Source organism: Thalassophryne amazonica, chromosome 6 (assembly GCF_902500255.1).
Source record: "Thalassophryne amazonica chromosome 6, fThaAma1.1, whole genome shotgun sequence".
NCBI classification, from domain to species: domain Eukaryota; kingdom Metazoa; phylum Chordata; class Actinopteri; order Batrachoidiformes; family Batrachoididae; genus Thalassophryne; species Thalassophryne amazonica.
In genome coordinates this window covers 87,494,033-87,519,969 of record NC_047108.1, presented here as the reverse complement: position 1 = coordinate 87,519,969, position 25,937 = coordinate 87,494,033, and the positions used below count along the sequence as shown (strand labels likewise).

Genomic DNA, 25,937 nt, shown 5'->3' with positions numbered 1-25,937 from the left:
AGTGGCCACCAAAGCTCCCTGAGGTGAAGCAGTTAGGATGAGGTTTGTGTTTTTGCACGAGTGCTTACTCTATAATACATATAATGTCCCTTATGTCTAGGGTTGGGTGAGATAGTGGGCTTTTTCTATATTAATTAATGCACCAGATATGTGCCCAACAATTCATTTTTATACCAACAAGGCTACATGAATACAAATGGTACGGTCACTGAGTGTAAAAATGACAAAAATAGCAGGAAATGGAAACTAACAATGACACTTACATTGTGTAGGGTGGAAGATCAGATTCTAAATTTTTCCAAAAATATACTTTCATTTGGCTTTAATGCGCTTGGTTTTAGTTCGGAAGGTTCTGGGTTCAAATCCCACCCCTGCCACATTTCTCCATGTAATGTGGAGTTGCGTCAGGAAGGGCATCCGGCGTAAAACCTGTGCCAAATCAACATGCAGATCCACCTTGGATTTGCTGTGGCGACCCCGAGTGCAAACAAGGGAGCAGCCGAAGGGACTTACTTACTTTCATTTGGCTTTAAATGCTGAAATCAATGAGGTGATGTGAGTTTTTTTAAATATGACAAAGTTATTATTTTTGTGATGTTCCTCTCACTGGTATAAACATATTCACTTTGATCAAAGCATTTGATTCAAAAGTACATAGAACATTTGTGAGTGTATGCCAAGTCATTAAGTGGTCCTTTTGTAACATAATGTGAGTATATTTCATTGGTCCTGCTCCTGAATAAAACCAAATAATGATCCTTTGCAGCTCCCATCTGGATTCAACATGGGTGCATTCTCTCTGAAAGACAGTTTCTTTCAGTTACCAGCACTCTGAACGATAATAACCACCTACATCTCACTGCTCTGACTCCGCCCCTTCGCAGCTGTGCTACAAGGCTCACGGGGTTCATCTTACCCACGCTGATGGTAAATGGCTGTTTGAGGTTCTCTGTGATACTTGGTGTAAAAAAGACGTGTCTCTGCATGTTAACAGCTTGTATATGCTTTGAAGCACTGAAAGCATCAATAAAAAAAGCTGGCAGTCACATGATGAGAGTGCTGTACCTATGTGTTCTCCGCAGGCATCGCAATATTCTGCATAAAGTGACTCGAAGCAGTTACAGCAATGAGGTCGTCCATCCTTCATGATGTAGCGTTGGCCGCCGAGGGTGGTCTCACATTCATAGCAGCAGAAATGTTTCATGTGCCAGTGTCTTCCCTCGGCCTCAGTGCATTCATCAGCAAAGATAATCTGTATGACAGTGCATCAGTATAGAATGGAAGCTTGTGAGTGAATATAAAATGAACAATAACGTTTAATCTTTTTGAACTGGCTTGGACTTTGTTTATGAGGACGACCTATCATCTGTGGCTGTTTCCAATTCTACTGATACTCAAAGGACTCAAGATAGCTTTAGTTTTTCCAATTATACCTACAAACCTAACCATCTGAATGTCCTGCATAACTGCCTTTTTGTCATTGAAAACTGATTGCAGGTGTCACATCAAATGGCATAAATAGTGGTATTAATCAATAAGGACATGCAGTTACATACGCTTGCAACCATTTCTGAGTTAAAAAGCATCAAGACATTTTTCTCTTTAATAGGAAAGTTCACTCATCTCTGGGTCCACGTCCCCATCCAGGAATCAACTCAGAGACCATCTACCACTCCACTGAGGGATTGCCATGACAGCAACAATTGAACATAGCAAAAATGTTGGTTCTGACCCTGAGTAGACACCGTTTTATTTTGGGGGAGATTTTTTTAAAGAAACGTGGTGTCCAGATAATATAATATAATTTAACATTTGCATTTTACTGTTGAACTAAGTTCAAGACGCTTGATGAAGATTGAGGGCTGGATTGGACTAGAAAATCACTGAATTTGAGGTGGATCCAGTATTTTTTTTTGTGTGGGTGTAAATTTTTTTAACTTTATAAGATAGGGTATTTGACAAAATAACCAATTATTATGAAACTTGCTGATGACGTTGGTGTGGCCTGGAATAGAAACTACTAGAGTTTAAGGTGACTAGGAGATTTGTTTTAGGTGTTTGTGTATTTTGGGGCTTTGGCAGAGGAATGTATGCTTTTCTAGTTATAAAATGCGTAAGCATTTGCACCAGGATGTCATCATCTCCTAACAGACTTCTCTTTGCACAAGACAGCTCTATTTTTATTTTATTTTTATGATTATCTCAGGTCTGCTTCTCACACATGCAAAACAAGAAAGGCATCTGATAAATGGCAAGGTTACTGAGGTATCTTTTAACCGAAGAGCTGTTTAAAAGCCATCCAAGTCTCTGAGCTATGAGACACCGAGCCATTTCCAAACCCGGAGGGCTTTAAGCCCAGACAGACGCACCTCATCACAGGCACAGCAGCGAGGCTTCAGTCGTTCAGCATGGTGCCTGCCGCAATAGATCTTGCCATCTTGGTAGAAGTAGATAAGATCCACCAAAAGTTCTTCACACATGCTGCAGACAAAGCAGTGAGGGTGCCAGCATTTTCCGTGACCCGCCCTTGCAGCAAAAAACCACAATGTCCCCTCATTATCTGAGCCCCGCACTGTAGAAGAAAAGAGAAGGGAAAATACAGAGAAGACGTATAAAAGTTTGAAGGACAGTTAGGAGAGGAGATGGCACCGCAAATAACGGCTTTTATAAAGACTGAAGTGATTTTGATTTCTAATCTCTTTCTTCTGTTTAAAACACAAATTGATAAACAAATTGATAATTGAAGTAGATTATGATCATATTTCATGTTATTGTACAGTACATCCAGAAAGTGCTTCACTTTTTCCACATTCTGTTAAGTTACAGCCTTATTCCAAAATGGATAAAATGTATTTTTTTTCCCTCAAAGTTCTACTCACAACATCTGGACCATTCAAGAACAATCACAGAGTTGTCCTGAAGCCACTCCTTTGATATGTTGGCTGTGTAAGCAGGGTCATTGTCCTGCTAAAAGATGAACTGTTGCCCCAGTTTGAAGTCAAGAGTGCTCTGGAGCAGGTTTTCATCCAGGATGTCTCTGTACGTTGCTGCATTCATCTTTCCCTCAATCCTGACTAGTCTCTCAGTTCCTGCTACTGAAAAACATCCCCCACAGCATGATGCTGCCACCACAACGCTTCACTGTAGGGATAATGCCTGGTTTCCTCCAAACGTGATGCCAAAGAATTCGCCAAAGAATTCACTCTCATCTGACCAGAGAATTTTGTTTCTCATGGTCTGAGAGTCCTTCAGATGCCTTTTGGCAAACTCCAGGTGGGCTGCCATGTGCCTTTTAGGTTAGGCTACAAAAGAGGGGGTGGACTATCAGCCCAGCACAGTGTAGGCCACAGATAAGCCCATTGCCCCCCCCCCCCCCCACCAAATAAACCTTCTTAGTTAAACCTTTTGGTACCCTAGATAAAGGATACTAGGTTTCTTAGCTTTAGTTCCATAATCTGGTCATGTTCCAAGATAAAGAAACCCAAAACCTCTGCCTCAGTCTACCCCATGTTGGACAGTGCCCCCCCCCAAAAAAATGGAGAGACATGTCTGGTTCCTCCCCACAAGCTGTACATGTACTGGCCTCTCATTACCATTCCACATCTGTTCAAGAGGTTGTGACCTGTGAGAGTCCCAGCCAGTGTACTTATTACACTTCTAGGCAGGCCAACTAGCTCCCTGGAAAACCTTAGGTTTGGTCCTTCCGCAAGCTGTCTTGCCTGCCTGCAGTCACTCAAGCGCTGCCATTGTTTGTGGTGCTGCTTCCTGATCCAGCTCTGGAGGGCGGTCTTCTGCACAGCAGTTGACATCCCTGCAACGGGTTCTGAACCTGCAAATTTAGTTGAGCTCCCAGACTTTGCGAGCCAGTCCACTCTCTCATTACCTGGAATACCTCTATGACCAGGTACCCACACTACATCTACATTGTTAATATCTCCCAATGTCTCCAAAGCTGGTGAGCAGAGTGGCCTTTAAGGGTTGTTATACATACCTGACTGTCTGAGTAAATAAAAACTCTTTTACCCCTAAAATTGAGGTTAATCAGGAGCTCCACACACTGAATGACAGCAAACACCTCAGCCTGAAAGACGGTGGTGTATCTATCTGCCCAGGGCAAAGCTCTTTTCCTGTGTCAGGACATCATGTTGTATTAACACTCCAGCTAATCAATGATCCATGTGTAAAACAGGTGATTACAGGTGAGGTTGTGTTCAGAACCGGGTCTGACCATGAGTCTCTTCCTGCTATCACTGTACTAAATATATTCACAAAAGAATATCTTTTTCGTACCCTATCACATGAGAAAGTAATAAGCAGAAGGTGTGCTGATATTCTTTCCCTGATTAAGGTATGACTGGCATGTGCTAGTCTTTGCCACTTGCCCAACTGGTGCAACCTTACTGACGTAGAGACTGCCTCTCCAACAATGTAGAGGTCCAGAGGGCTAACTTCAGAAATACTTCTAAAGCTGCTGTCGGTGTTGTTGTGAGGGCACTTGTGATGCAAAAGCATGCCACTCTGAACATGAGTCGGCATAACCCTCACACCTCCATGCTCCACTCTGGCCCATCAAATTATCACAGTATAACTTAGCATGGGTCTTACCACCGAAGGGTAGATCCATCTCATGACATTGGGTCTAACTACCTATCCTCATCCGGCAATACGATAGCACTTTTGTAAACTGAGAATTGCCTTATGACATTTCTCAGTTATGTATCTCTTCCAATTAATTTTGTTATCCATATAGACACCAAGGAACTTAACCAACTCAGATAGTCTTAGCCTGATACCACCCAGTTTTGGTAGAACTGAATTTAATTGTCTTATTTGTCAAGAGGACTATAACTGTTTTGTTTGGATTCACAGACATACTGTTGGACACACCCCACAGAGCTACTTTGATAGAATCAACTGATACATTGTCAAATGATCCCCAATTATCAAGAAAACAACCTAATCTGTACTGCCGACAAGCTAGGGTTCTCTCAGTTCTCATAACAAGATCATGCAGGGTAGTCTTTGTGGTGAGCCCTGCTTCATGTTGCCTTACATTGATGTTGCCTTACATTGAGTGGTGATATTTTAAGGACACCATCTCTGGCATATCTATCAATTAGTCACCTGGGACATATACCTGGAGCAGATTCTTTAGGGCATTCTTTAGGATGTTTGGAATGCCCTGTGGTGGAAAAATGAACTGCAGGTGATTGACTGGATCCTTTCCCAAGATTTTGTACAATTTGGAGGTGGCACTTTGTCCCTCCACCTCTCCACAGAAGGTTCTCCAGGAAAGTCTTTTGGCTTTCTTAAACCTCTTAAACTTTGTAACTATTTCTAGTCTTAACATATTGCTCCCATCCTATTCCATGTGCCTTTTACTAAAAAGTGTCTTCCCTCTGGCCACTCTACCATACAGGCCTGATTGGTGGATTGCTGTGGAGATGGTTGTCCTGGAAGATTTGACTCTCTTAATAGAGGAATGCTGGAGCTCTGACAGAGTGACCATTGGGTTCTTGGTCACCTCCCTGACTAAGACCCTTCTCCCCGATCACTCAGCTTAGAAGGGTGACCAGCTCTAGCAGGAGTCCTGGTGGCTCTGAACCTCTTCCATTTATGGATGATGGAGGCCACTGTGCTTACTGGGACCTTCAAAGCAGATCTCCAGATTTGTGCCTCAAGACAATCCTGTCTTGAAGGACAACACACAATTCCTTTGAATTCATGCTTGGTTTGTGCTCTGACATGCACTGTCAACTGTGGAACCTTACGTGTAGACAGGTGTGGGTCTTTCCAAATTATGTCCAGTCAACTGAAATTACCCCAGGTGGACTCCAATTAAGATGTAGAAACATCTCAAGGATGATCAGTGGAAGCAGGATGCACCTGATCTCAATTTTGAGCTTCATGGCAAAGGTTGTGAATACTTATGTACATGTGATTTAATTTTTAATTTTTTAATACATTTCCAAAAATCAAAAAAAAAAAAACCTTTTTCACTTTGTCATTATGGGGTATTGTGTGTAGAATTTTGAGGAAAAAATTATTTTCATCCATTTTGGAATAAGGCTGTAACATAAAATGTGGAAAAAATGAAGCGCAGTGAATACATTCTGGATGCACTGTATATGCCTTGTTATGGCATCGATTATCAGTGGTTCCGAACTTTTATTTATTAGCAGGCCTCTGAATGTTGATGAGTGTTTTTGAGTGTTTTTATGGGAATATGGATCATTCAGGTCAGTAGTACCTGTTTGCATATTCTGCATTTTTTTTGTCAGTGTAGAACGCAGCATGGGATTTGCATAGGCCTGATCCTGTTCTTGATTTGGCCTCCCTCTGGTCTTGGTCTTGACATAGTGTCAACTCCTCAAAGTGTTTCAGTCTTGATACACTCTAGTCTTGGTTATGATTTTGTCTCGGTATAGGTGGCCTTGACTAAAACACTTTCTTCTGAAATATTTCCATCGGCACAAACATGCTTTATAATTTGTTAGTTTGACCATGACAACACCTTTTGTCAGTAAATGAAGTAGAAGAATTAAATTCATTTTATTTATATAGTGTAAAATCACAACAAACCCTCCCCAAGGCCCTTCACATGGGTCAGTGGAGAGAAAAAAACTCCCTCTGGTGTTTTTGAGGAAGAAACCTCAAGCAGACCTCAAGAACTCAGTGTAGTTATACCTTATCACAGATGGTTCCATTAACAGTGAGGGGGAAAGGGCGAACATTTCCTCTACCCAAGTTCTCCTTCTGTCGTTGGCTGCTGAAGAGCTTAAGCTCTCGTTTTTCCTCTTCATCAAGAGCGTTGCAGTAACGCACCTGTAAAACAGTTCATCATCATCATTGCTGCTAACAAAGGCTTCTGAAATGTCCACATCTAAAGGAGCAGTAGTCTGAGATATTTACTGTTTTACTTGGAAAACTGTACCTCATTGTCATGTGGCGGCAACTGATGGAGCAGTTGTTTGATGCGGTATTTCTCCCCAGGGCTGTTTATGTAGGGGACCTTCTCTTCTGGGAAGGAGTTATAATACTGATGCACCTGAAATAAACAGCATAGTGAAAATTCTGTCAAACCTCAAAATGCTGCAGTGTATCATATTAAAATTATGTGAATGCAAATTATTTTGAGTGAGGCTACTTTACATAATGGACCTAATTTCAATATGTCATTTTCATTAAGGGAAAAAGTCACACAAATGAGTCTGAAATGAGTTTTAAATGAATTTATCATGGGCTTCATGCAAACATAATTTGTTTTTGTTCTACCCTCTACGACGCGCCCTTGGAAACCAGTTCAAATTTAAAGTGTGCACAATGCTCTATGTGTCGCTGCAACAACTACATCCTTGAATATTGTTTATTTTTATAACAGCTGATATTCACGGTGCTTAAAGCAAATCCAATGATGATTTGCATTTCAAATTCTGCAGTAAATACAGTAAAACTTTGGATCTATGGCAAAAAAAGACCTTTTGTGTTTCATTAGCTGATGAAAAATGATGTTTGACAAACAGTCATCTGATGGCACAGTGCTGTCATTTGAGCATCAGTAATTTGATGCAATATGTTCATGGTGATGTAAAACTCCAGTCTGGTTGTGAATCAGTTTGCATATAGATTGGGGTGGATCACAGGAGACAAAAGAAGCTTTTCTGAATGTTCTGTGTAACCACCCAGTTTGTTTAGTCTGTACTCTGTTTGCGTCCTGACACAGAATCTCATACCAGTTTTGATCTTTAAGGTCATTTGAAGTGAGTTATTCTTAAAAACCTTCAAACAAATATTTAAAAACAAACCAACAAACAAACAAAAATCTCATCAGTTTTTCCATCCCAAATTCTTGACCATAATTAACCTATGGTAGTCATGTCAAACTGAACAAACCTTGTACCAGATTTTATTTGCTGCAATACTCACCTTCAGCATAGAGAGCGCTAAATCTGCATTCACAGAAGGCAATTAATTTGTATTTGAGTCAAGTGATTTCTGTTGATTGTGTCCCTTGGCGACAGTCTGAGACCTAGTCATCATATGCGTCTCTGGCTTACCCAAATTGCAAAACAGGCTCATCAGTATTTTAAGACCAATTTTCTTTTTACGTGTTCTCTTGAAGGCTCCTCACTCTGTCCAGCTGCCAGAACTAAAATATAGCCATCACATTACTATTTTTCTAACTTTTCTTTAAACAAGTCAAGTCTGGGAGCATGCGCTGGTGCTGCACTTTGCCGCATCCACAACACCACAACACCACAGAATCACCTTGGGTCCTTGATGGCAACCATCGAGGCAGATAACCGGCCCATTTTCACATCTCTAAAATAACCATCTATCTGCCGCAGCCAGGTGACACATGGGCATCCCCTTAGCCTTCTCTAAGTACTGGGATCCTCAACATTCAGGGAACCTGCATGATGGATCATACACAGAGAAATGAACCACACGGCCAAAATGTCGTAGCTGATGCTCCCTCACAATGCAAGTGAACCAAAAATGTATAAATTGCCATTCATATGTGGTGATTGTAATTTCTCCATCTTGCTGTTGAATCCACTCATTCACATGCACTCTCTTTATCCCACCTGACTCCAGTCTGCTGTCTGTCTCTTCTTTTCCATTGTGTTTGGTTTAACATAATTCAGTCAGCATATATGTAATCCAGCCTTTGGGGAAGTTTATTTGTTGGTTGGATTTTTCTCTCAAAACTTCTTGAAAGGGTAGTTGTAAAACAGCTAACTGATCATCTGCAGAGGAATGGTCTATTTGAAGAGTTTCAGTCAGGTTTTAGAATTCATCATAGTACAGAAACAGCATTAGTGAAGGTTACAAATGATCTTCTTATGGCCTCGGACAGTGGACTCATCTCTGTGCTTGTTCTGTTAGACCTCAGTGCTGCTTTTGATACTGTTGACCATAAAATTTTATTACAGAGATTAGAGCATGCCATAGGTATTAAAGGCTCTGTGCTGCGGTGGTTTGAATCATATTTGTCTAATAGATTACAATTTGTTCATGTAAATGGGGAATCTTCTTCACAGACTAAAGTTAATTATGGAGTTCCACAAGGTTCTGTGCTAGGACCAATTTTATTCACTTTATACATGCTTCCCTTAGGCAGTATTATTAGACGGTATTGCTTAAATTTTCATTGTTACGCAGATGATACCCAGCTTTATCTATCCATGAAGCCAGAGGACACACACCAATTAGCTAAACTGCAGGATTGTCTTACAGACATAAAGACATGGATGACCTCTAATTTCCTGCTTTTAAACTCAGATAAAACTGAGGTTATTGTACTTGGCCCCACAAATCTTAGAAACATGGTGTCTAACCAGATCCTTACTCTGGATGGCATTACCCTGACCTCTAGTAATACTGTGAGAAATCTTGGAGTCATTTTTGATCAGGATATGTCATTCAAAGCGCATATTAAACAAATATGTAGGACTGCTTTTTTGCATTTACGCAATATCTCTAAAATCAGAAAGGTCTTGTCTCAGAGTGATGCTGAAAAACTAATTCATGCATTTATTTCCTCTAGGCTGGACTATATCTCACCCATATTGGCCTCTCTTCATTGGCTTCCTGTTAATTCTAGAATAGAATTTAAAATTCTTCTTCTTACTTATAAGGTTTTGAATAATCAGGTCCCATCTTATCTTAGGGACCTCGTAGTACCATATCACCCCAATAGAGCGCTTCGCTCTCAGACTGCAGGCTTACTTGTAGTTCCTAGGGTTTGTAAGAGTAGAATGGGAGGCAGAGCCTTCAGCTTTCAGGCTCCTCTCCTGTGGAATCAGCTCCGAATTCAGATCAGGGAGACAGACACCCTCTCTACTTTTAAGATTAGGCTTAAAACTTTCCTTTTTGCTAAAGCTTATAGTTAGGGCTGGATCAGGTGACCCTAAACCATCCCTTAGTTATGCTGCTATAGACGTAGACTGCTGGGGGGTTCCCATGATGCACTGTTTCTTTCTCTTTTTGCTCTGTATGCACCACTCTGCATTTAATCATTAGTGATCGATCTCTGCTCCCCTCCACAGCATGTCTTTTTCCTGGTTCTCTCCCTCAGCCCCAACCAGTCCCAGCAGAAGACTGCCCCTCCCTGAGCCTGGTTCTGCTGGAGGTTTCTTCCTGTTAAAAGGGAGTTTTTCCTTCCCACTGTAGCCAAGTGCTTGCTCACAGGGGGTCGTTTTGACCGTTGGGGTTTTACATAATTATTGTATGGCCTTGCCTTACAATATAAAGCGCCTTGGGGCAACTGTTTGTTGTGATTTGGCGCTATATAAAAAAATTGATTGATTGATTGATTGATTTTGGAGTGCCGCTCCTTGATGGTCGCTATGGTAACTGTGGGTGCACCTGATTTCTTTTGGATCTTTGCAATCAGCTCACCTGGAGTGTGAAGTAGTGGATACAAAAAGGGGAGGACTTCACTTCACGGAGAGGAAAGGATTTGGTGGCGGAAGGCATGAAGAGCAGCTGGTGAGGAGAGCGACTGGATAACAGGAGTCGTGTTGATGTTACTGGTTCCAGCTGAACGCTCGCGCCGGAGAAACGCCATAAGCGTGGATTATCCGCAGCGGCAGGGGGACGGAGTTGTGTGCTCGCTGGCCTGGGTGTGTGTGTGTGTAGGTGCACGGAAGGCAAGGTGACGGAGAGAGACGCCAGGAGGAGAGACGAGGGATGAGGGGCGTTACGTGCCACAGCCGGGGAGGAGCCTTCCCTCGGCTGAGAGAGTGCGTCGTGCCACGTCGGAGGAGAGAAGGACACGCCCCTAAACTGACAGTGGGAAAATGTCCGCAGATTGGTGGATGTTTGGTTGGGTCCGGATTGGTTGGCTCTGCTGGAAGTTGTTTTTTAAATATTTTTTCCTCTTTTAAGAATTGTATTTTAAGATTTTTTTTTTTCTACGTTGTAATAAATTATTAATATAAGGTTTGCCTTGTTTGGTCACTCCAGCTCTATTTGACAATAACCAGTAAATTGGATATTCTGTGCTTTAACTTATTATTCAATACTTACAATAATACATAAACCTTGCTTACATATTTTGGCGTCACGAACAGGATTCACTTTTGGGAGCTGGTGTTTCTAAACAAGAGCAAATATGATGATGCCAGTGTATCCAGGTGCACCTTGGCTCCCTAAATTTAGGGGGGCAGGTGATGAATTAAGGTATTGTGATTGGAAGGAACAGATTAAGGGGTTTTTGGGGTTTCAGGATTTGACAGAGGCAAGGAAAGTAAGTATTGTCTTAGGAGCACTGACTGGGGAGGCCAAACGTCAAATTGTAGTTTTAGATGAGGATGAAAAAGGTAAACTCACAAAAATTTTTGCTCATTTATATTCATTATATGATGAACGGGTTCCCGCCCCTATTTTGAGGTCTAGTTTTTTCAGTTGTACACAGAGACTAGATGAGCCTATACAATCATTTATGTTGAGGTTGTGTGAATTGTACCGTAAGTTGCAACATCTAGATTTTGATAACGCCCCCTCTGAAAGCATTTTGTGAGATCAGTTGTTGTTGGGACTCCGTGAAGGGCCTTTTGCTCGGGCCTTGAAGGTCTATGCTCGTCGGAACCCCGAGTTGGGTTTTGCTGAGTTGCAGCAGGAGGCTCTCCAGCTTGATTTAGAATATGGGGGTGTCCAGTCGGATGTAACCTGTGCTTCGGTAGGTAAATTGCATGGTTCAGGTGGACCCCATCAGGGTTCTGATTGGAGGGAGAAGTTAAAGGGTGAAATTTTGGCAGAGGTTAAGGAACAGGTCAGGGGGTTGGCGCAGGATGTTGTGGCGGAACTTAAACCATGAAGACAGTCAGTTTCACCTCAACCTAGGGTTGCTAACTCAATGCGGAATCAGCGGTATTCATCTAGGCGATTCCACGATCGGGATGAGTGGGGGAGGCCCATTTGCTATCGTTGTGGGAAGGTGGGACATATTGCGCGGTATTGTGTAGTTACAGCTGAACCGGCTTTAAACTAGTAGACCCGGCTGCTGAGGTCCGAGCTACCGGGTTTGCTGCCACACCACCATTGACCAGGACCTGTGATGCTTTTGTTGGCCAATGTCCTATTATAGAATTGACTATTGAGGGAATTCGGTTGGGTGGTCTTTTGGACACAGGGTCACAAGTTACATTAATGGCAGAGAGCCTGTTTAATAAGCATTTTGGACAAATTAAGCTTGGGCAGGCTCCTACGTGGTTTCGATTGAGCGCTGTTAATGGGTTAGAGATACCTTGTGTTGGTTATGCTGTACTAGACTTAGAGGTTGAGGGTATCATGGTCCCGAGTCGGGGAGTGGTGGTTGTTAAAGATGAGAAGTGTATGAACCCCTTAGTTGTTGGAATGAATGTCATTGGAGCCTGTTGGGATGCCTTGTTTAAATGTCCCGGGGAATCTGCCTGCCCACCGGCCTTTAAGAGACAGAAGGTCTGGAGGGATGCGTTTGCTGTGTGCCGGGGTGTTACGGTTTCCTCAGCGGAGGATGGCTTGGTGGGGTACGTGAGGTTGGCCTCTAAATATGGCATTACTGTTCCACCAAAGAGTGAGTTGATGGTGTGGGGTCGTACTAAGATGGGACCAAGGGGGGTGGATTATGGTGCCTTGATGGAGGCTATGCCTGGTTCTGGGGCTGTGGGTGTGGCAAGGGCCCTGGTGGAAGTTAAGAAGGGGAGGGTCCCGGTTCGTGTGTGTAACCCACATCTGTATAGCGTTTCGATCGGCCATTTCCACAAATTAGGTCGGCTTTATTATATTGAGGATTCTGATGTGTGTGGTCCTGATGATGTGGCCCTGTCGATTGTGGAGGATGGTGTTGTCCAGGTCTCGTTGGTGAGCGCTGCAGTCGCTGAGGCTGGTCCGGAATTGCCTGTGGCAGTTGGTGTGGGTGAGAGTTGTCCGGATTTGTCTGAACAACAGCAAGGAGAATTGCAGGCTTTGCTGCGAAAATGGGGGAAGATGTTTGTCCGTCATGAGGAAGATTTTGGGCGGACAAATTTGGTGCAGCATAGGATCCCTGCGGGAGATGCTGCCCCTATTCGAGAGAGATACCGTCCGATCCCACCTATGTTGTATAAAGAAGTGAAGACTCTTCTTTCAGGTATGCTTGAGAGGGGAGTGATAAGGGAGAGTAGTAGTCCTTGGGCGGCTCCTATAGTTCTTGTGCGGAAAAAGGATGGTAATTGCCGTTTCTGCGTAGATTATAGGAAGTTGAATGCAGTTACGCACAAGGATGCATTTCCCTTGCCTCGCATTGAAGAAACACTGACTGGCCTTAGCCAGTCAGAATGGTTCTCGACTTTGGACCTTGCCAGTGGTTACTGGCAGGTTGAAATGCATCCTGATGACCGGGAAAAGACGGCTTTTGCTACCCCGCTGGGCTTGTATGAGTTTGAGCGAATGCCTTTTGGACTTTGTAATGCACCTGCAACCTTCCAACGGTTGATGCAGCAGTGCTTAAATGGACAGATGCGGAATCATTACTGGTGTATTTGGATGACATCATTATATATTCCGCAAATTTTTCTTCCCACCTTCAGCATCTTGACCGGGTGTTTTGAGCGGTTGTGGCGGCATGGTCTGAAATTGCGTCCAGATAAGTGCAGGTTGTTGCAGCGGGAGGTAGCATTCCTGGGACATGTGGTGGATCGACAGGGTGTGAGACCTGATCCAGAAAAAGTCCATGCTGTCTTGGATTGGCCTGTCCCGAGTACTATTAAGCAGGTCAGGGCATTTTTGGGGTTAGCTGGGTATTATAGGCGATTTGTTGCGGGATTTGCTAAATTAGCTCGGCCCCTGAATAGGCTTTTGACAGGCGTCCGGGTGGATAAGAAGTCACAGTCCAAGAAGGTGAATTGGACTACGGCGTGTCAAATCTCGTTTGATGCCCTCAAGAAGGCTTTAACGCAGGCTCCGGTTCTGGCATACGCTCATTATGATAAGCCTTTTATTTTGTACACTGACGCTAGTAACCAGGGACTTGGGGCTGTGTTGTCTCAGGTCCAGGATGGTCAGGAACGTGCTGTAGCTTATGCTAGTCGGAGCCTGCATCCAAGTGAACAGAATGATGCGAATTATAGCTCATTCAAACTTGAGTTGTTGGCCTTGAAATGGGCTGTGACGGAAAAGTTTAAAGATTTTTTGACAGGAGTAGAATTTACTGTCTATACAGATAACAACCCCTTGGCTCATTTGCAGACGGCACATCTTGGGGCAGTGGAGCAGCGCTGGGTGGCACAGTTGGCTTCTTTTAATTACACAGTGAGATACCGTTCAGGTAAAACTAACGTCAATGCTGATGTCTTGTCAAGGTTTCCGGTTCCATCAAAGGGGGTTATAGTGTCAGCAAAGGAGCATGACCAGGGGTTAATGGTTAGTGCGGGTGTCGGGGTAGTACCTGAGGATGGATGGGCGGAGGCTCAAAGCCTGGATTTGGATATCCAGGCTGTTAAGGGGTATGTTGTTGAGGGGAGCGCTCCAACTCGCTCCCAACGTCTGGTGCTCACGAGCCGAGCCCAAAAATTGCTCCGGCAATGGAGAAAGCTGACAGTGGTAGAGGGTGTGTTATGCCGGACCTTTGTTGATGGACAGAGTCATGAGGAATATCGTCAGATCGTGTGTCCAGGTTGTCGCTGTGAGGAGGTGTGGCAGAAGATTCATGAGGCTGGGGCTCACTTTGGTGTGGATAGGACTCTTGCTCAGCTTCGTCGAAGGTTTTATTGGCCTGATATGGAGAGGGAGGTACGGACATTTCAGGAGAAGTGTGCTATGTGCAGTCTCCAAAGGAGCCGTGTTGAGCCTAGGGCTCCGCTTGGTTCGATTGGTGCTACTTATCCATTGGAGGTTATTGGGTTGGATTTTTTTAACCCTTGGCCGACCAATGGATACGTATCAGAACATTTTGGTTGCAACTGATCAGTTCACTCGTTTTGCATGGGCAATTCCCACTTTAGATCAGTCTGTGCAAACGACGGTTAAAATGCTGTGGAAGCATATAATACAGCAGTTTGGGTGCCCCGCACGGTTCCATTCTGATCGTGGCCCGAATTTTGAGTCTGCTTTAATGCAGCAACTCTGTGAATTGTATGGGATAGGCAAAAGTAGGACAACGTCGTATCATCCGGCGGGTAATGGTGGTGTGGAGCGTTTTAACCAAACGTTGCTGAATATGCTCCGTTCATTGGGAGAGGAGAGGCAGCGGAGTTGGCCAAACTACATTTCTGAGTTGGTTCATGCTTATAACAATACAGTGCATAGTGCGACGGGTTATGCTCCTTCGTTTTTGATGTTCGGTAGGCATTTACGGCTCCCTGTGGATGTGGGTCTTGGGGTGAGTTCTGAGCAATTATCGTTTGGGTTGACGGGGTGGGTAAAAGATCATCATTGCAAACTGTTGTCGGCCTATAACATTGCACGTCAGAGGGCAGCTAGTGAGGCCTCCCAGCGTAAATGTCAGTTTGATAAAAGTGCTAAAGCCTTGCCTCTGGTACCTGGGGAACGGGTGTGGATGCGGAATAGACGTCGCGAGGGGAAGGGTAAGTTAAGTACTTGGTGGGACCCTGAACCCTATGTAATCTTGGATTGTGTAGGGAGTACTGGGGTTGTATATAGGGTGCGTCCAGAGAAAGGGGGGCGTGAGCAGACTGTGCACAGGAACGCTTTAAAGGTGTGCACCATACCTCAGGCTGAGTCTGGATTATCAACTAAAGGATGGACCCCTCGGGATGGGATGTGGAACCCCTGTGTGGTATGGGTTTTACCCAGCTGTGCCTGAGCAGCGACCGTTGGATGCCCCCCAGGACGTGCTTCGCTGCTCTACTCGTGTAAACTTTGGCCGACCACCAGCCCGTTATTCTGATTAGTTTTGTGTGCGTTGCAGGGACTGGCAACGATAAGGTGGGGGGGGATGTAATCCAGCCTTTGGGGAAGTTTATTTGTTGGTTGGATTTTGGAGTGCCGCTCCTTGATGGTCGCTATGGTAACTGTGGGCGCACCTGATTTCTTTTGGATCTTTGCAATCAGCTCACCTGGAGTGTGAAGTGGTGGATACAAAAAGGGGAGGACTTCACTTCACTTCACGGAGAGGAAAGGATTTGGTGGCGGAAGGCATGAAGAGCAGCTGGTGAGGAGAGCGACTGGATAACAGGAGTCGTGTTGATGTTACTGGTTCCAGCTGAACGCTCGCGCCGGAGAAATGCCATAAGCGTGGATTATCCGCAGCGGCAGGGGAGAACCCTGCCGTGTCTGTGAGTACGCTCTCATGTGTTTGTGAGGTGCTTTTTAAGCAGAAAGTTGGAGTTTCCCGCGGGGACGGAGTTGTGTGCTCGCTGGCCTGGGTGTGTGTGTGTGTAGGTGCACGGAAGGCGAGGTGACGGAGAGAGACGCCAGGAGGAGAGACGAGGGGCGTTACGTGCCACAGCCGGGGAGGAGCCTTCCCTCGGCTGAGAGAGTGCGTCGTGCCACGTCGGAGGAGAGAAGGACACGCCCCTAAACTGACAGTGGGAAAACGTTCGCGGATTGGTGGATGTTTGGTTGGGTCCGGATTTGTTGGCTCTGCTGGAAGTTGTTTTTTAAATATTTTTTCCTCTTTTAAGAATTGTATTTTAAGATTTTCTTTTTCTACGTTGTAATAAATTATTAATATAAGGTTTGCCTTGTTTGGTCACTCCAGCTCTATTTGACAATAACCAGTAAATTGGATATTTTGTGCTTTAACTTATTATTCAAAACTTACAATAATACATAAACCTTGCTTACATATAGCCCAGCATATAAACATAAATTGTATGTTAAATACTAATTCTAATCCAATTACATTTATTCCACAAATCTGATTGGTTAATCATCTGAGATTTCAGACCGTAAAATATCGAGTAGACAGTGGAAAATATTTGACCGTTTCACATTTGATGTATTACTCCACGCCTTGACTGCGTTGCTGTGCAGGTGTCAACAATGGCGCTGTCAGCTGAGAGTGACAGAAGCGGATTTAATGGATTTAACTGGATTGATTGATGGATTAAACTCAATGCAGCTGACGAGATGGAGAAATCATTGGGTCTGCTCACAGAATTTACAGTTTGGCATGAAGACGCTGTTACTACGGTAAGCTTTGACAAGCCAACCACACCTTTTCACAATGATTCGCCGACTGAATTACTTACAGAAAAATAAACGGTGCAAACGATGGAATTGGATGAGAATGGGAATAATCCTGTTGTCTGACTTGTGGACGTTAATGCTGGATAACGGTCACAAATTGAGTTTTACCGGCGATGCATTACAACAGGGTTATTCCCAAAGAGACATGGTAACAGCACAAAGGATGGTGTGACGAGATGTGATTAAAATGTGTAAATGACTCTTCAACAGTCCACGTATGGCCATTAATATAAATCGGTTTGACACCCATAATCTACCTATCAAGATATAGAAGACAAAATGAGACATGCAGATGTCCTCTTTAGTTGTACGTATCTTCAATACAGTAAATCATTATGAATACACCCCGTGACCCTTAACTGGAGAAAGCAGGTATAGAAAATGGATGGATGGATTATGAATACACAATCCCGGCATCCATTGTCACTGAGGAAGTGAGACAGACCAAAGCACGACAAAATTGTGTTTTATGTCACAAGAGCAATCAGACATACTCGACTGTGGTCTCTGCTGGTCAATCATTAAACAGTTCAAAGATGACTAAATGATTAGAGAGAGACTTTCCAACATTTTGAAAACTGCCTTATCTTTATAGGATTAAGAATCTACTTCAGCAAGTTTCACATCAAGTAGTAGCTGTACTGTTCAACAGAGCTTTGAAAGAATCCTGAGCAGCAGTGAGGATTCTGCAAGGAGATCTATTCATACATCACAGAGTAAACGAACAGCAATATATTGTAGCATAAAAACCACTATGTACATCTGGATGAATATAATTGGGTCTAACAAGTCATCTGGAGCCTTGCTGTTGGTGTGTGAGCCAATGGGTGTAAAAAATGAATGAAGCTGTTGATGTTTTTTAGCTACAATTTCAGTGTTGGAAGTGAGACTAAAGGCTCTGTGATCTGGATCTGATTTTCGAAGACAACCGAGTCACAGTGAAAGTTAAAATTGTATACAAACATATTATAGTTAATTAGGTCTGTGCTTGGACACAACCTAACAGAGATATGATTGCAATATACCTACGTATGGGGCTGATCCGATCCAATATCGATATCGACTTCTGATAACAACGTAATTCACCAATCGGAAATTTCAGATATAACCTTCGGAGTTTTCCCATCCAGGAGAGGAGCCACATCTGTGAAATGTCTCAAGTGCTGCTTGATGCTTTGCTGTGGAATGCAGGGAGGGGAGGGGGAGTGGTTCTGAACAGAGGCTTGTCTCTCACTGAGATGGTGTACTGTAGTGTGAGACGCCTCCATTCAAGTGTCTCTTCAGCAGTTAGGAACCAGCTTACAGGCAAGCATTGAGAAATCCTGTCGCCGACATGTCCGCTGGCACTGAAACATCGCAAAGCAATACAATAACGTGCAATGTTTGCAAAGCCATTGTACCAAGAGGTGGACGCTCTGTCGCAACCTGAATCAAACATTTGAAAAAGCGGCAAGGAGCATGATGATTTTTTAACCAGGAACAGAAAGACACAATGAGCCAGGGTACCATGATTTTCCCAGACTGACTCCAAATATGAGTAATTTAAGTACTTTTATTTATTTAGTGCAGAAGGTTTCCGGTTCAAATCCCACCCCTGCCACATTTCTCCATGTAATGTGGAGTTGCGTCAGGAAGGGCATCCGGCGTAAAACCTGTGCCAATTCAACATTCAGATCCACCTTGGATTTGCTGTGGCGACCCCGAGTGCAAAAAACAAGCAAGCAGCTGAAGGGACTTACTATTTATTTTTTGGTGATTTCTGGTGGCATTTTGAAAATGAGGAAATGCTCTGCCTTGAAAATGGTTCATGTACTCAGAGTGGGTGTACCATCTGGTGTTCAAGAGAATACGAGGTCTGTCCATAAAGTATCATACCTTTTTTATTGTTTTTTTTTTAACTATATGGATTTGATTCATATGTTTTCACGTCAGACAAGCTTGAACCCTCGTGCGCATGCGTGAGTTTTTCCACGCCTGTCGGTAACGTCATTCGCCTGTGAGCACGCCTTGTGGAAGGAGTGGTCCCGCCCCGTCGTCGGATTTTCATTGTCAGGAAATGGCGGAATGATTTGGGGTTTTTTTCCATCAGAATTTTTTCAGAAGCCGTTAGAGACTGGCACCTGGAAACCATTCGAAAAATTTATCTGGCTTTCGGTGAAAATTTTACGGGCTTCACAGAGAATAAGGTCTGGTAGTACAGCTTTAAGGACCCCTTTATGGACGCTCGGCGCACCACGCTCTGAGCTGCGACGACGCGGCACAAGCCACTGGACAATTTCTAAATGGATGGCTCTGTGGATACGAGACCGTCGTGTGCTCTTTTTCTGGTTATCACAAGACCTGGACATCAGCGATTTTCCGGCAGATTTCACTTTTAACAAGAGATTTTGTCATGGAAAGCCGCGCGGAGGCTTCGCGCGTCACGATCAATTCGCTTTGGAAGCGAGACAAAGGAACGCCTCCGTTTCAGCGTGCCAGAGGACGAGTTTGGACATGCCTATCTCGGCTTTCAATGCTTACCAGTCGAGTGAGTTATAAGAGAACTTGTGGAGAGCTGGGCATGTCCGAACTTGTCCTCTGGCATGCCGAAACGGAGGCGTTCTTTGTCTCGCTCGAACAGCGAATCGGTCGTGACGCACAAAGCCTCCGCGCGGCTTTCCATGACAAAATCTCTTGTTAAAAGTGAAATCTGCCAGAAAATGGTTGATGTCCAGCTCTTGTGATAACCAGAGAAAGAGCACACGACGGTCTCGTATCCACAGAGCCATCCGTTTAGAAATGGTCCGGTGGCTTGTGCCGCGTCGTCGCAGCTTGGAGCGCGGTGCGCCGAGTGTCCTTAAAGGGGTCCTTAAAGCTGTACTAACAGACCTTATTCTCTGTGAAGCCCGTAAAATTTTCACTGAAAGCCAGATAAATTTTTCGAATGGTTTCCAGGTGCCAGTCTCTAACAGCTTCTGAAAAAATTCTGATGGAAAAAAACCCCCAAATCATTCCGCCATTTCCTGACAATAAAAATCCGACGACGGGGCGGGACCACTCCTTCCACAAGGCGTGCTCACAGGCGAATGACGTCACCGACAGGCGTGGAAAAACTCACGCATGCGCACAAGGGTTCAAGCTTGTCTGATGTGAAAACATATGAATCAAATCCATATAGTTTAGAAAAAAATAAAAAGGTAGGATACTTTATGGACAGACCTCGTAAACTTCAGCCACTGTCCCAACAATAACAGACTCTTTATTGTCACTAACAAGTACAATGAAAGGTAAGGTGCAAGTCTTTCAGTGCAAATATAAACCTGAGTAAACCATGCATGGACTTGAAAAATCTGGGGAAGCAAAGAAAAACAAAATTTAACAGAATGAAAAAGGTATGTTCAGAGGGTAAATAAAAAAAAAAAATTGAAGTGCGTAGAAGCAAAAGAGATTATATATGAAAACGAGAAAAGAATGTACAAAACTCTGGATATTATATTTTACTAATAAATAAAAGTACTTAATTCTTTCACCAAGACATCAAATCTAGGCTTGCATCTTAGATGTACCTTCTGGCAAATTGTTGCTGAACCTTCAGGTCTTCTTTTTAAGAAAATCCTCTAATATACCACTTCATCATGAAGCTGTATAACTAGTGATACAAAATACCCTCATATAAAGTCAACAATAATGATATTAATAAATGTTAAAGCAAACAGAGCTCTGGTATCGGAATAGTACCGGTACTGGCAGATATCCAAACTCAGGTATCGGAATCAGATCAGAAGTGAAAAAATGTGGATTGGTCTATCCCTAAGTTATACCCTCTCAGGAATGTGGAGCTTGGGCTGGTACTATGTGTAGCTTCATCCACCATGTTATGGAACCGTCCTTGTTGGCAACCACTGAGGTAAATACCTGATACATCCCCATCTCCTCAAAGTAGACATCTATCTCTCGAAGCCAGGTGAAATTTGGAGATCCCTTTGCCTTTTTCAGTTGTTGGGATCCTGAACACTTCCATCATATTTCACCACATTTGCAGTCTCATTGAAATTTCATGATTTGCGGTTGAGTGGAAGATCAGCCACCAGAACCCAGGCACCAGAGATGTCCAGGAGAATCAGATTTGTGCTGTTGCACAAAGTAGCTGAGCCCAATGGGACAGTGAACCAGAGCCACCTGTGAGGTCATTGTCATTGCTTGTCATAACTACGTATGATGGAATGAGGTCTAGGATTGGAGGAACACAGTTCTTCATTTCATCTGTAAGCAGCTGAAGGTCACTAAATCACAGATGGTGTGTCACCTGCTTGCAGATTTCTGGAACACATGGCTCCTTATTACCCTCAGTGTCTTCACATCTCTTTTTACAGCTTGGAATTTCCACCAAGCTGTGTCCTGACTCCTTTGGATGATATTCAGAGTGCCCTCAGAGATGAAATATCACTTCTTGTGAACACTGACAACTTCAGTGCAGTCCCTGGCAGCGTTCAGGATCTTGTTACAATACAACTCGCACATTTCATTCATGGTCACCGGTTGTTTCCATGTTTGCAAGTTCTTTGCCTGGAGTGCATGCAATCTCCTTCAAAACAGCCTGATCTTAGAGTATAGTCAGATTAATTGTGATACAATCAATCAATCAATCAATTTTTTTATATAGCGCCAAATCACAACAAACAGTTGCCCCAAGGCGCTTTATATTGTAAGGCAAGGCCATACAATAATTATGTAAAACCCCAACGGTCAAAACGACCCCCTGTGAGCAAGCACTTGGCTACAGTGGGAAGGAAAAACTCCCTTTTAACAGGAAGAAACCTCCAGCAGAACCAGGCTCAGGGAGGGGCAGTCTTCTGCTGGGACTGGTTGGGGCTGAGGGAGAGAACCAGGAAAAAGACATGCTGTGGAGGGGAGCAGAGATCGATCACTAATGATTAAATGCAGAGTGGTGCATACAGAGCAAAAAGAGAAAGAAACAGTGCATCATGGGAACCCCCCAGCAGTCTACGTCTATAGCAGCATAACTAAGGGATGGTTCAGGGTCACCTGATCCAGCCCTAACTATAAGCTTTAGCAAAAAGGAAAGTTTTAAGCCTAATCTTAAAAGCAGAGAGGGTGTCTGTCTCCCTGATCTGAATTGGGAGCTGGTTCCACAGGAGAGGAGCCTGAAAGCTGAAGGCTCTGCCTCCCATTCTACTCTTACAAACCCTAGGAACTACAAGTAAGCCTGCAGTCTGAGAGCGAAGCGCTCTATTGGGGTGATATGGTACTACGAGGTCCCTAAGATAAGATGGGACCTGATTATTCAAAACCTTATAAGTAAGAAGAAGAATTTTAAATTCTATTCTAGAATTAACAGGAAGCCAATGAAGAGAGGCCAATATGGGTGAGATATGCTCTCTCCTTCTAGTCCCCGTCAGTACTCTAGCTGCAGCATTTTGAATTAACTGAAGGCTTTTTAGGGAACTTTTAGGACAACCTGATAATAATGAATTACAATAGTCCAGCCTAGAGGAAATAAATGCATGAATTAGTTTTTCAGCATCACTCTGAGACACTGAGCAGATTGTAGTCTGTAAGACTTTGAATGGATTCTTGGGAAAGCTACAACAAGTCTATGCTCAGACATCAGAAACTGGGCATGATTATAGATAGACTGCAATTCTGCAGGATGCTCCAACATCTTCTCACGAAAACATGACCAATTTTCTTAGCTACACCACCAGTATTAGAACACCATGTCAACAACAGCATGACAGCATTAGTTAGCTGTACAGTACATTGGTTCTCATCTTTGGCTGTTTAAAATGGTGCCAAAAGTGGTGATGTACAGAAATGACCTGTGACCAAAACAATGCCACCTCAAAGGCAGCACCTAAAGCTGCAATGTAGAGCTTTCAAAGCTCCTTTAATAGAGGTGGATGACGGTCATTCTTGCTGAGAAATAATGTTCCAGGTGCCCATCTGCATGAGTTGGCTCAGGATTGGACCTTGGTGCTGTCATGCAGTGAGCAACCCCATCAGCAGCACACAAGAAACCGCCCTGCAGAGAGAAAACTCTTGGAGCTCTCTGGTGGTTTCTTCTTTTCCAGAGCTGACAGTTCAAATAGCTTTCTGCCAACGTCATCATAACATATGCCACTCTCACATCGACAGGTTCAACAGAGTTACTTCTACAGAATGCAGAAACAAGAGCTTCTTTTCAAGCGTTGAGTGTTTTACAGTGACTGATGTGCCAGCCCCACCACCATCCTTCCCAACAGGAAATTATCTACAGGCTGAAGGACCAATTACAGTCCCAGGTGTAGTTCAATGTCATGCCCTATGAACCATGTTAAATGAGTAAAGTGATTTTACATTCTGAATTGCCTAAGTGATATACAGACAAAACACAGACGTGACAAGCTTAAAAATCACTACAGTCAAGATAATTGCACCATTTCTCAATCTCTTACATGCTACAGCTGGGCCTATTAACTAGTAAACACTCCAAACCATGACACCATCCACCAAATAGCAGACCAATTTCCCAAAACACTATTCCCCTGTTTCATGCAAAGACATGAAACAGGTGTGTGGGACATTTTGTGTAAAATGCTACAATTCTCATCCAATAGCAGTTGATCTACAATGTACTCATTTCAACACCGCTGGTATTCAGTTTCATTAACGCAAGTCATCAAAGGTCAAACACAATTAACACACAACTCCACAGGAGGAAATTCTTAAGAGTCAAAATTCTTCACATATCAATTAGAACGAACAGACAGACAGACAGACATAAGACCTGTATAAGCCCCGTGGCCCATTGGCGCCATCGCTTATACAGGGCTGTGAAAAAGTTAGTGCCCCCTTGAGCTTTTACATGTTTGAATTTTTTTTAGGACATCAAAAGACAAAACAAAAATTCAGGCTTTTCATATTAAAATTTCTAAAATTCTGCCTTTTAAACTCACAGTGAAAAGTAATCTCTACATCATGAATTAAAAGAAATAAAAATCTAAAAGCCAAATTGATGTTGTGAATAAGTACCTAAATGCCCTCTTTAGTGTAACACATGCAAACCATCGCTGTTACAGCCAGTCTTCTCCAGACAAGTCAGGGGATGGATACATAAACATTTCCAAGACATGGATTATGTCTTAGTCTTTATTTACATCAGTTAGGTAGAAATACAAACAGTATGGCGCCCTATGGTAAATCTGTGCGGAGCAGACAGTTCTCAAAACCTAAGGGACTGTGCAAGAAGGAGACCAGTGAGGAATGTCACCAACTTCCCAGACAACCCTGAGAAGTTATTGGCTTCTGTGGCTGCGGCTGGAGAAATTACACATAGTGCAAGTTTTGAATTTTTGTTTGTACGGGAATATCAGACCTCTGTCTCTTTTGTATGGACCTCATGCTCAGTTAATAATCCTATAATATTATTCACTTCTGTGAGGTACAAAGGAGTTGTTGAGGAACAGAACATATATCTTGGCATTAATTGCATCCAGCGTACAACCCCCCCCATTTTATATCAGTAAATACATGGACATTTTATTGTATTCTGCCGTCACTACGGGCCTTTGGACAAGGTACTTACTCCCCCCAGTTGCTTCCAGTGTGCAATTGAGCACCTTGCATGGGAGCACCATAACGTGCGTGTGTGAATGGGTAAATGTGAAGCATCATTGTAAAGCCCTTTGAGCTTCTGATTCAGATGGAAAAATGGACTGCATTTATATAGCGCTTTTCCATCTGTATCAGACGCTCAAAGCGCTTTACAATAATGCCTCACATTCACCCCAATGTCAGAGTGCTGCCATACAAGGCGCTCACTACACACCGGGAGCAATAGGGGTTTAATGGCCTTGCCCAAGGGCCCTTAGTGATTTTCCAGTCAGGCAGGGATTTGAACCCATGATCTTCTGGACTCAAGCCCAACACCTTAACCACTAGAGCATCACCTCCCCTTGGAAAAGGGATAGATAAATGCAATCCATTTACCATCTTTATTCAATTCATTCCAGTACAATTTATTTATATAGCGCCAAATTGTAACATAAACCTAGACCTTACCCACCACATTGGCAACACTTGTGAGGAAAAACTCCCTCAGTGTTTAGAATTGCAGAAAGATACCTCAAGCAGACCAGACTCAAAGGGGTGACAATTTGCTATGGCCAGTAAACAAAATAGAAGAAAACACATCAGCTGCATATTTTTACAATACATTTACTCTCTGCAAAAATTCCTAACATTTTACTGTGGTAATTGAGGATTTATATGTATTGCATCTTCATATTGTGTTCATTGTGTAGAGGTTGTTCTCGGTTTTTCAATGCAATACTTTTGAATCCATCTTGCAAAGTTTGATTTAGATGTAACATTGCATGGTTTTAACATTGAAGTTTACTAAGGTGAGTGTGCCCTCGTGTTTTGGGAATTGCAGTGTAATTTCAGGAAATGTGCATTTGCAATTAAATAAGAAACACTAAAAAAAAGCTGCAGGCACCTACAATTGCCTTTATCTCCTGTTGAACGAGGGAGGCAGATTCCTCTTTCAGCATCCTGTCAAGATGGCTGACTGCAGAAAATGACTGTTATCAACTCAGCCTGTCATTTGTTAACAGCACCCTACAAGGCCTGTTGCATTATACAGTGCTACACTTTCTAAATAAAGACAAGGTCCTTATACCCACTACAGCTGAATGCAACCTTGTTTTTCTCATATGAGAAATGATGCATGCAATGAAGAAAAATACAAAAAATGATGTGATATTTTCCTCAAAATGTGT

General features: G+C 43.3%; 1 protein-coding gene across 3 annotated transcripts in view; it reads right to left on the bottom strand.

Moving 5' to 3' along the window:
* The window catches only part of LOC117512560 (prickle-like protein 2), a 131,321-nt gene that overhangs the window by 3,447 nt on the left and 101,937 nt on the right, over positions 1 to 25,937 (bottom strand). For 2 of the 3 annotated variants that reach the window (XM_034172679.1, XM_034172680.1), the window contains exons 1-3: positions 6,688 to 6,825; positions 2,370 to 2,572; positions 1,066 to 1,252 (exon numbers count right to left, since the gene is read on the bottom strand). In XM_034172679.1, the coding sequence (XP_034028570.1) occupies positions 1,066 to 1,252; positions 2,370 to 2,480 (298 nt within the window). In that variant the 5' untranslated portion in view covers positions 2,481 to 2,572; positions 6,688 to 6,825. Of the gene's footprint in view, positions 1 to 1,065; positions 1,253 to 2,369; positions 2,573 to 2,926; positions 2,943 to 3,908; positions 3,914 to 6,687; positions 6,826 to 6,934; positions 7,049 to 25,937 lie in introns of those variants that run through there. The other variant, XM_034172681.1, reaches the window with a different exon arrangement.